Source organism: Battus philenor, unplaced genomic scaffold (genome assembly GCF_028537555.1).
Source record: "Battus philenor isolate CCGP_79_NKW_IND1 unplaced genomic scaffold, ilBatPhil1.0.hap1 SCAF_19, whole genome shotgun sequence".
Taxonomy (NCBI): Eukaryota; Metazoa; Arthropoda; class Insecta; order Lepidoptera; family Papilionidae; genus Battus; species Battus philenor.
Genome location: NW_027181681.1, coordinates 11,136,974 through 11,149,153, shown reverse-complemented (window position 1 = coordinate 11,149,153; position 12,180 = coordinate 11,136,974). Strand labels below are relative to the sequence as shown.

The following is a 12,180-nucleotide window of genomic DNA, read 5'->3' as shown; positions in this document are numbered from 1 at the left end:
ATTCATGGGTATGGCTGTGTGTGTGTGTGTGTGTGTGTAAGTGTCGCTGTTGTCATATTCAAATTTCAGATTCTGCGAATTTTATCATATTCAAGCACAGGAACTTTTTACTTATTCCTCATATTTCCGCTCTTCTCTTTCATCCTTCTTTTATTCTTTTTCTTTCTTCATCCTTCACATATTGTCACATTCTATGACATCACTTTTACATATATTGTCTAAGTAATAAACTTCGGTTATATATATATATTCTTCTTATATATATAAGAAGAATATTATATATATATATATATGAAAAAGAAGTGATATACATATATATATATATATATATATATTAATATTTCAGGTTTTGAACATTCATTGCGTGCTATGTGGCTTATTCAATGACACTTACAATAGCCAATCCAGTGGGCAATATCGGTTAAAACATCAAATTCAAATTCAGAATTTTTATTCAATTATAGATTCTCATGTATTTTTGGATCGTCAATTTTTTTTAAAATTATATGTGGTAAGTTGCCTCCGGAATGCCAATTTATTGAGAAAAGCCTGAAACTCTTTGGTTGCTCTTTTTAATTGAAGTTTAACAATTTTTAAAATCATCATCAAATCATCGAAATGAGTCAATGAACCAAGTTCAATACATTTAGATCAACTAAAAACGGTTAGAAGCTATGATAACATTTATTTAATATACCAAGTGTGGCCAAACTGCTCGCGAGTGACACGCGGCTTTTCGAACGATTATTTTGGCTACGATTGATTGTCGAATTATTTCAATATTTAAATTTATATTACATATGTCAGCTCCTGGGAAATCGAAACAAATTATTGGTGTGAATAATAATAATTATTATTATTCCAACATTAAATTAGCGAAATCCAAGTACCGATCATAATTAACTGTATCTGAAGGATTATTAGGAGTGCTATCATATACGTTTGTTATTATTTCTAACTTCTATACAGATATTTTGTACTTTTGTTTGTGTAAAAAATAACAGTCTTTTGCGTGATTTACATGCCTATTCAATTGCGACTTAAAAACAATTTCATTTTACAAAAATGGCTTGCACTATTAAAGACACTATCCTTGTAATATATTTTTAATTTTAGATTTAAAACTAAAAAAAGACAATCTAAGATATGTTGTGGAACTTATACCTATAATATAAGCATAAACTTATGTATGCAGTCATTGCAAGTTTATTTTCACTTATTCTATTTATCATATGTCTGTGGCTTGTCTACTGCCTCTCCAAATTGCTTATCTACTAGGCTATGATCGTTTACTTTCGTTCATCTACAGATCTCATTCTTGATGCGATCTCACAAGGCTATTTTAAAAAAAGATAAATAATCAGGGGATGTCATCGACTCTAATAGTGCAATACCATAGACAACAGATTCCATTAAACATTTCTGAGCGCGGGTATAATTCAAGATGGCGTCACGATAATCGCACTGCGCTTTACTGTTGGTCTATCGCACGATCACACCTCCGGCGTTCGTAAATCATCTTGTAACTGACAATTTAATTATAATAGCCTTGCATTCGACGCCATGACATACGGTATGTAATTGAGTTATTGTTATTTATGGAGTGTTAAGAGGTTAATTGGTGGTTAAATAGAAGGTCAGACGATTAGGACTCGCTAACTATCGGTTTTAACTTGGACATTGACTAACGACGACATACATGTGCTGATAAATTCTCTAGCTGTCGTCCACTAGCTTAAAATATGAGCTGTAGTTTGAAAATTAGCATTTTTAATACAACCCCCCCCCCCCCCCGAACCCATGTAGGTCAAATTTCATTAAATTAAATTTAATAGTTATACCAAATTTTAAGTTTCTAAACTTAACAGTTTTAGACTTATCGTGATGAGTCAATGCATTAGTAAAAATCCTACGTATGTATACATTTAGATATCAATATTTTTAATTACCATAATATTTGAATTAGAGCGCTCCTAACGTGTTACTTGAAGGATAACTTTAATGTTAAATCGTTTGAAATAAAAATTTTATTAGTAAACTAGTCTATATAGGCATTTTTTTTTACTTTCTGTTATTTTACATCTTTTATTTGTATCCTATGGTATCTGTTCACGTTAATGCTCCTATCTGAAAGCTTTTGAAGTTTTATTGTAACTAAGTTAGGGGAAAACCTAGTTTGCTCGCCAGTTGAATGAAGACTTTCGTACAAAGGTAACCTGTAAGCGGACTTAATCTGGGTTGAAGTAGATACTATTAGCCCGGGGGATTTTACAGCTACATCGAAACTAAGTTCAAGGAGCGGAAGGTTCTGTGAAATTAAAAATAAAACAAAAGCTAGACGGGCGACTTCAAGTTGTACGAGGTTGTTCGCACGTAGTAAAGCGCTCTACGCGAGTAGAGTTGTATAGTGTTGATGTGTATATGCGACCTGGGACGGCAGCGTGGACCATAAGCGAGCCAAGGAGAGAATCCGGATCCAACATCGATTCGCCCACGCTGTTCGCGGTACGGGAGCGGGCGGCTACTCCTTAAAAACAGGTGTTGTGGTACTGTACGAGTGTAAGTGTATAATGTAATGAACGTGTGGAAATTTGAAGCGAGAAATACACGGCGATGTAAGGTGGAGTATAGATAAGCCTTCCTCGGAAGCGAAGCGGATTGGGAAATGTTCGATTTTTGATTTTTGTGTATCGTTCGCGTGACTGTATGCAATGTGTCTTGACTGAAGTTTTGCCGGCTTGAGCTCTGCGCGTATAATATCTGAATGACAGGAAAACGTGGTATATTGTATCCAGTGGAATTTTATCGGAATTATTTTTTAATCACACATGATTTTTTTAAAACGGTAGCTAGGTTTATTGATATCTAGATTAATATTTAAATCAATGTAAGAGATATAAACCAAAATATTTATTTCGAAATCCTTCACAGCTAAATATAAACAATAATAGATACACTACGCAAATTACGAAATACAGATTAGTAATTAAATATCGACAGTAGAATTAAAAGAGAAAAAAATGAAACAGAGGATAGTATATTGTAGAGGCAATATTTAGTCATCGTCAGTAGCCCATTGAAACGGGGAATTCCACAGAAATAAAATTGTTTTATATAAGTTGATATAAATATGGGTGAAGCTCGAAAAGCGTCGACCGCCCGATACCGTCGTCGCGAACAGCGTGGGATATCCAAGGTAGGATCAGTATCCTTCTTTAGATTTTCGAGTGGTCCACGCTGCTCTCTACTCCTCACTCCACACGCACTACACCAATATCAACACTGACATGACTAGGTAAACCTCTTTATAGCTGCCTCACCCTCAGCCTCAATGTGTCAAATATAGGTTCTGGAACACGGATGCTTTAGTTTTTAGTACAGTTCACGGACCTTCCCGCTCCGTGAAGAAAGAATAAATACGCGTACAGTTTACTTTTGCACAAAAGTCTTTATTTAACTGGCTAGCAAATCGGCTAGGTTTTCGCGAATTTAGTATCAATAAAGCGACCTTTCGGACTATCCTTAGCATACAGATAAAAAATGTAAAATAACGGGTAGTAAAATAAATTGCATAACATGACTGGTTTACTAATCAAATTTTCGTTATAAATGATTAGTGTACAATTTAACATAACAGTTATTCTTCCAATAACACAAGGTGGAGCGATCTAATTCAAATGTTTTAGTTATAAAAAATATTGTTAACTAAATATATATATACATAGGACTTTCCCTAATGTATTGACTCATTACGATATGTCTGAAACTATAAAGCTAAGTAACTTAAAATTTGGCATAAATATTTAATTTAATAGATAGAGATGTGCTAAAAATTGATTTTATGAAATTTTACCTGTATGGGTTCAAGGGAGGGGAGGAGGGTATGAAAACATGCTTATTTTCAAACTTCAGCTTTGGAGCTAGCAGCATTAACTTCATCGAAACAATAGAAAGAATATACTCGTAAAAACACTTTCACTTCGGACTTCGTGTTGTTACTAACTCAAAATCTACCGGCCCTAGAATGAATCCTACTGTATTATGAAACAGCATACGTTGTGGTCTATATATGTGATTAATAATTTTACTATAGTCATATATAGTGTATTTATTTATTTACTTTATTGGAGATAAACAGTAACAAAAAGTAGTAAGAAAGAACAAACTAGAAGCATAGATATATAAAATTAATTACAATTGCTACCTTATAACTATCTCACTGAAAACATTTAATGATTTATGGTCAAACAATGACAGAACAAGTAAAAACATTAATAAACAGGGGTCATAGATTATGGTTTATAAACTTATATTATGTTTGTTTATATATCTATATCATATATTTATATTATGATTTAAATTGTATTGTGTGTACCCAATAATTTCGAACGAAATTGTCTTTTTAAAGATACAAGAGAACACGAGAATATATCACATCACTAATATATGAATTGTGGAGGTCACACATTCTGTATAAGGGTGTAATGAAATATCACTAGATATATCGATGACAGTCAAGGTTTGGGGAAGTAGCTGGATGCGAGCAGCGCCAGGTCATCGTGATAATCCTTGGGGGTAGGCCGTTGCCTTGCAGCGGAAGTCGGAGATGATAACGATGACATATAAAGTATATAGCATAAAGTATGTATTATATATATAATCTAAACGAGATATACAGATAAATTATTGTTTCCTGTAGTTTTATTTACTTTTTTAAAATTTTTATATAATCTGTGGGAAGCTAATAAAGTTTAGTAACAAAGTTTAATTATCTACATACAATGTTGGCTCGTGGAAATCGTAAACAACAAATGACGTTTGTGATTCCTACGGATGGACAAGTCTATCTATTACACTGAAATATGTTTTAATTGAATACATGTCATTTTTAATTATTATTGTAATTCCACTTTTTGTATTAAAAATGTGAAGTAGTCAATTTATAAGTATGCTCGACACTTAAAAATTGTAAGAACTAAAAATCAATGTCAATGTAAAATATTTTCAGCAACTCCATTTTATACAATGATTAACAAAAGATTAATCAAATAAATATTACAATTAAAATAATGTATGTATGTCAGTCTAAAAATTTTCTTGTGTTAAATATATTAATAATTGTTGCACAGATACGACAAAACTGATTACCCATCTAATAAAGTAACACAAAAGTGTATAATTTTGTTACAATTATTTGCATTTTAAAACTAAAACATTCCGAAGTCTATCGCTCCGTACAAACAAACAATTCGCTACATGTTTTTCTATAAATAGTTCTATATTCATTTTGTCGTTAATTAATTATTGATAATGGCGACGGACGGTGATTTACTGCTTTATAATTAAATTGATTGGGCGAGTTACGACGCGCCGTGCAATGTTTACTGTCACCGTTGACACTTCATCTATTTATCGGTATTGTCATTCTATTCGACGCTAGATGACGCTGTTTTCAATTAAATTTTTATTAGTATAATCTGTACCATATTATTATAGTTTTAATATTTTAAAAAGGAAACTAAAAATAATATTTTGTTCAATTTTAAATAGTTTCTGTATAAAAAATAATCAGTATTCTTTTTTTATTATATATGTCGTTAACCGTTCATAAATTTTATGGGTACTGTATGTAAATAAAATGTCAATTTAAGCCGAATACAATAATCAACAGGTAAAGCATCGAAAGCATAAGAAATTTAACAGTTTTAAATGTAATTTATTTATATATAAACATTGTCTTGTTACATTCCCATATAAATCTTTGATATTATACTGTATCAAAAATAAAAAGGGAAGATCCAGTACACAATTAGGTTCCAAAAATATAATTACTGTATATAGAATAATATGCCTCAAAATTTCTCAGAATAACAGTTTAAAATTTTATAAGAATAATAAAGAATTCCTGACAGAAAGCTAATATTGAAGATTATTACACGATCGAATGCGCGTGATAAATGTAATACTAAATGTCAAAGACACATTACTAATATGTGCACATATTTGTAATAAATGTCAAAGAAGGTTGAAGTAAAACTTAATGTTCATGGTGGATCCCAAAACAGCATTGTTAAACGCTATGAAAGGCTACATTTTCTCTGACCCGGTTTGACGCGATTGTGACACGGCGTGACGTACCACTGACCCCGCGTAACGCGCTATGACGTAACATAAAACGAAGCACGCTGCGAATTGGTTACATGTCCGTGACTCATTTGTCTGTCTCGCATAATAGGAGACACCTTTATGACACGGAATATTTGTAGCTGTACAATAAATATTTTAAAAATTCGAAAAAGAACTCTAGCAATCATTTCTTGTTGCTTTCATTTGTTTCGTCAAAATGGCGGCAAATTTTTAAAATTACGTTTCAGATTTATTACGGATTTAACACAAGAATCGGTTTAAGATTTATTAAGATTTTTATTGCGATTTCAACTGTCACGATAGATTTCGCTTAACGAGTTTAAAAATGGCCAATGTTAACATTAAACTTTTGGTACAATAAAACCATTCAGTGTCACCTCTCATATGAACGGATTTCTTAAAAGGTAACTTAAATTATTTGTTACACTTATATAGTACATTTCATTTATTATATAATTTAATTTATTTTATGAACAACAGTTTATTTATTTTTAATGAGAAATGGTAATAATTATGAATAATTAATATGTCTTTTAGTCTGTACATAAAAACAGTAACTAAGAGTTAAATTAAAAGATGGTGTAATTTATTTAATATATTTTTAATTACAGTGAACACGAAACAGCACCGCTCAATTATTAATTCTTGGCTACCACTCCTCAATACATCACTTTAAAATAATAATTTCAAAACATTTATTTTTTATTCAAATGACATATTTAAATTATTCCCGCCATTTTTTTTTAATTTGGGTATTCGAAAATATCTGCCAAGATATTTTAAATTATTTTATTCCTGGCAACATTTATTATTCCGCAATAAATATTTTGAAATGACGTCATCATTGCATAATGTACTTATTATTTAAATTAATGATAATCATTAGTGGACTTAAATGATAAGACCAAATCGTATTTTAAATTAGTATAACGCTATTAAGAATAATTAGGAGATCGAGTGCTTTAGTACTTTTAATTAAATAAATATAAATCAATTATCAGAAATACCGAAGCGACTTACAGTTAATTACTTTAATTGTAAATGCTAATATGGACATACCTTTAGAGTAATATAATTACAAGAAGTATGAACTTCTTAAATGTGAACGATTTTCTCCTTTATATTTATTCAATCATTTTATTTTATTTTGTTGTGATTTAATCTTTCTGCAATAATGTATAAAGTTAACTTTTAATGTCGTCTCACTTATAAAGGAACACTTAACAGAACCATTATACTTATATGGTAAATTTTATTTTATTTTTAATTTATTTGTATTGCTGGTGTACATAAATAAATAAATGAAAAAACGGAATTTTGGTATATCAGTATTTTTAATTAAAACCTAATTAATGGTAAGTGTAATCAGACATCCCAAAAACTTGTAAAAACCTTAAAAGCTATATATTATATATTCTATTTAGGTCATATGTTTGAGTGGTTAATTCTTAAAAAATGTTGGAGGTAAAGATGTCGATTGTGAGTCAGGGTAAGAAAATTCGATGCACAAGAGGAAAATATTGATAATATTAGTAATCCGTATTCTTTGACTTTGAATTTTTTATTAAGCAACTTCGGTGAGAGAAATGACCAGGAGACGGTTAAATCCGTACGACTGTCATGATGACGATAACTAGTCATTGTGAACACGGCTTTCTAACTTTGATATGTTTATCGAGATGCGATTGAATTATAGTACCAGTGTAGCATATAGTTTTGATACAAAATCACTAATATGGGACACGCAGGTGAAAGACATATAATACGTATTTGTTCCTTCTTGATGGAAAATTAAGAGAAGCATTGAGAGCAGTGGTACCGCCGGTTAAGGACCGAGATTTGCGTTCGTAAGTCGCGGATTCGATTCCCGAGATAAAATCTCATATAATTGTCACTTTGTACGTTAATTATATAGAATTGCCACTTTACACTTATTACAACAGCAGCTTTCTCTGCGTATGATAATACCATACGACTTTACTTTATTGGAGATAAACAGTAACAAAGGGCAGTAAGAAAGTACAAACTTAGAAACTTAGAAATATAAAATTAGTTACAATTGTTACCTTATAACTATCTCACTAAGAACATTTAACGATTTAAAGTCAAACAATGACAAAACAAAGAAAAACATTACTAAACAGGAATCAAAGATCCAGCGCATTCTGCAGATCACACCGTAATAATTACTAGTCACCGTGACTTTCCAATGAGGTTTAAATTGTATTGTGTGTATTCAATAATTTCGAACGAAATTGTTCTAGTCTTTTAAAAGATATAAGAGAGCACGAGAATATATCAATATCACTAATATGTGAATTGTGGAGGTCACACATCCTGTATAAGGTTGCACGTTTACCGATAATTGTCTTAGTCGTTGCTTTACGATCGACAACCAATCTGCAAAACGTGGTGATTATTGTATATCACCTATAAATATATTTGACGCAAACTTGTACCTTACAGTGGTCGAAAAGGGCGACTGCGGCAGTGAAAATATGATTTAACCCTTAATAGCCTGATTTACGAAAGTGATTTTTTTTTAATATTACTGGGTCTAGATGAAGGGAAAAATAGATTTTTTTTTAATTTCGTTGGAAAGAATATTATACAACAGTAAAATTCGTACAGCCAACCTATAAAAAAAAACTAATAGTAATGTGAACATTCGGTTTAAAAGATTGGTATCAAAATTGAAACTCTGGGCTATTAAGGGTTAAAAAGTGCAACTATTGCGTTTACTTAAGATGTGTAATAGTAATTTTTTTCGGTATTTGGATTTCGATCTAATTTTATGTTGGAATAATAATAATTATTATTCACACCAGCAATTTGTTTCTATTTCCCAGGAGCTGACAAAGGTTACATAAATTTAAATATTGAAATAATTCGACAATCAATCTGAGTCAAAAATAATCGTTTAAAGAGCCGCATTTGACTGGTTTACCGCAGTTTGGCTATATCAAATAAATATTATCATAGCATTCAAGAGTTTTTAGTTGATCGAAATGTATTGACATTTACGAGAATATTAAACATTGTTAAATTTCTGTAAAATAGCCACCGTTGAGTTTTTAGTTCTTCTGAACACATCAGCGTTTCGAGCCAGTGGTAGCGTAATAATTATAATGTAAAAATAATTTACGTGTTAAAAGTCCGTAAATAATGCCTACTTGAATAAAAATATTATCTCTTAAGCTTTGTACAGCTTTGTCAAAATGAGTTTACGAAACAGAATATAATGGTCTGCGAACTAAAAATAAAGATATTTTAAATTTGGAATTCGATGGTAAGAAAAATTAAAGCCATGTGTAATCAATGTGTTGTATATTACACATATACTCGTAAATAAAATATTTACAATCATATACTATTTACAATTATGAACCGATCGTAATGGCAGCGATTGTCTCATTCTGGCGTTCGAATTCAAATTCGAAATTTAATTTGAACGTGGAAAAATAATTTAAATTTGAAAAAATATTGTAGCAGCAACTAATGTCAAAGTTTCTCAACTGAATTTTACACATGAAATGCAGCATTCATATCTTTTATCTAAACACTAGTATTTTTACGTCACATTATTAAACTCATTTTATAAGCTACAACGCCATTAGAAACAAAAATAATTATAATGCTTATAAACATTTTTTTACAACGGCCAATATTAAAATGACTAATATTGACACTGGAAGTGTTTATGATAAAAATATGTTTATCTGAAAATATGACTAATTATTTGCCTTTGCTGTTGCTAGTGTATCGTTTAAAAAAAACCACATATCTTAGTTGTACAATGATTATAAGAAAGGCAATTAAACCAACGGATAAAAGTCAGTATATCTTTAATATACTATTTTTAAATCGCATACTTTATAAATAGTACTAATATATAACGACTACATTTTAGAAATTCGTCCTTTATCGATGACTGACACAGAAGTAGGTTTTGAGGTCAACATTAATTAGTAAACAAAGATTATAATTAATCGGATATCGGTGACTGACGCATAAATATGTCTAGATATCATGAGTTATCAATAAATAATCTTAAAAATTGTTCTTCGATGATAATTGGCACTAAACTACATTTAGATGTCACGTTTAATCAGTGAATCACGCATAAAATTCTTCCGATATCAGTGACTGACACTAAACTAAGTCTAAATACCGTCAGTCATCAGTGAAAATAGTATAGAATTACTCCAACGGCGATTGACACAGAACTGAGAGTAGATGTCATCTGTTATCAATGAATTACAATTATGTAATAATACATCTAGACGTGATAGTTATGAGGGAACAATGCATAGAATTCGTCCGACATCATTGGTTCCCTGTCTACTAGATATCATCTTTAATTAATAAATTACATTTAGAATTCTTCCAACATTGGTGACTGGCAAAGAACTAGGTCTAGTTGTATCAGTAATCAACAAAAGATGTTAAGAATTTGTAATTTATAAATGTCTGACACTAAAATTTAACTAAATGTTACCAGTCAGAAGTGGAAAACGATCAGAATTTGTCCGGCTTTGGTGACTGGCATGTACAACAAACGTCTAGGTTGTCATCAGTGAACAACATTTTAAATTGGTGCGGCAGTCTTGACACAAAAATTTACGATAAACCATCGTCAGTCATCTGTGGCTGACAATGAGGACAGTACCGTATATTGATCTATTTTCAACGTACAGTTTCTGATAAATGGTTCGTTAAAACTAGGATATCCAGCGTATTGAACCCCGATAAGAAACAATGGTCTATATTTATACACCTGCATAGAATGTATTATAATTTATTTGTAACGAGTTTTACATTGCTATACAACGGAAGCGTTGGCAGGCGGTTAGGTTTGATGGAAATTTGTTTCAATATTCGCTTGGTTTATAGCGTGTTAATAATATGAAATTATAGCAGGTTCATTTTGCGCTCAAAAATTTGTTAGTTTATTTTACTTACACCCACGTTTTTGGGTCCAAATATAAAAATAAATAAGTGAAATTCAAATTAAATTCGCCTATATATTTTGTGGTAAAGAAATCTTTAAGTTTGACATGAACTTTGATAATAAAAATAATAAAATAATCTGTTTAAATATAAATAAATCACTTGATATGTTACTAAGTGCGAAACTCGACAACGGCATGATTAATTCCATTCTTTTTTTTCAAATTTTTGGTTAAGCTAGAACAGTGTTCTTATATGCAAAAAAATTTAAAAATCACAAGGAAAATAGTCAATACCTTCGTGATTTTATTTTCCTTGTAACGTTTCACGATATTTTTAATAGCTCTATTATTTATTATATATGACAGATAAGATGTTACATTTTTCTGTGGTTTGTATAGTTAAAAGTACAGTGCCATAACTAAACTATGAATCTAACTGATATTAAGATAGTAGAAGTAGATATTCTTGAGTTTATTTAGTTATTATTATACTAGTCTACTGCTCCCTGCTTCGCGTGGCCCACTGTCTCTGTATATACACGTCTGTCATATTTATTAAAGATAATTTTTAATAAGCAAAAAAAATATTCTGGTCAAATTATATATATTTACACACATAATATTACAGCTGTAGATTGAAAATGTGCATTTTGAAATGAACTCCTTTAAACCACCTTGAAAGTAGAATTACGTAAAATTCGTCCTTAGCTGATATTTACTTAAAGAAAGAAATAGTTGTAACGTTTTTAAAATTCCTAGATCTTATGGTTCAAGAGACATCGTGATGAGTGAGTAAAGAGAATGAACAGTCTTACATGTACATAGATATATAGACAGCCATTATTTGAAAGAATCGAATCAAGTCGAGTTACTAAACGACTAGTGGCTATTATAAACAATTAACTTACAGCTTTATCCAGCGCTGTGTCAGAACCGTTCACCGCAAACACCTCAGTACTGTCTGTGGGTGTTATCCGCACACTAACACAGTCCAAGGCGCCCATTGTTCGTTCAAACTAAACTACTAAATCTCTACACCTCTTGACACGGTAGAATAGATATATTCAGATCACTAAACTAT

The 12,180-nt window shown here is 30.8% G+C and overlaps 1 protein-coding gene across 1 annotated transcript in view; it reads right to left on the bottom strand.

Annotated features, from left to right (window-relative positions):
• Positions 1-12,170, bottom strand: part of LOC137921497 (phospholipid phosphatase 1-like) — a 51,521-nt gene extending 39,351 nt beyond the window's left edge. Inside the window, exon 1 of the mRNA XM_068764273.1 lies at positions 12,008-12,170. Coding sequence (XP_068620374.1) covers positions 12,008-12,103 — 96 coding nt within the window. The 5' untranslated portion in view covers positions 12,104-12,170. The remainder of the gene's footprint in view (positions 1-12,007) is intronic.
• Positions 12,171-12,180: the final 10 nt, after the last annotated feature.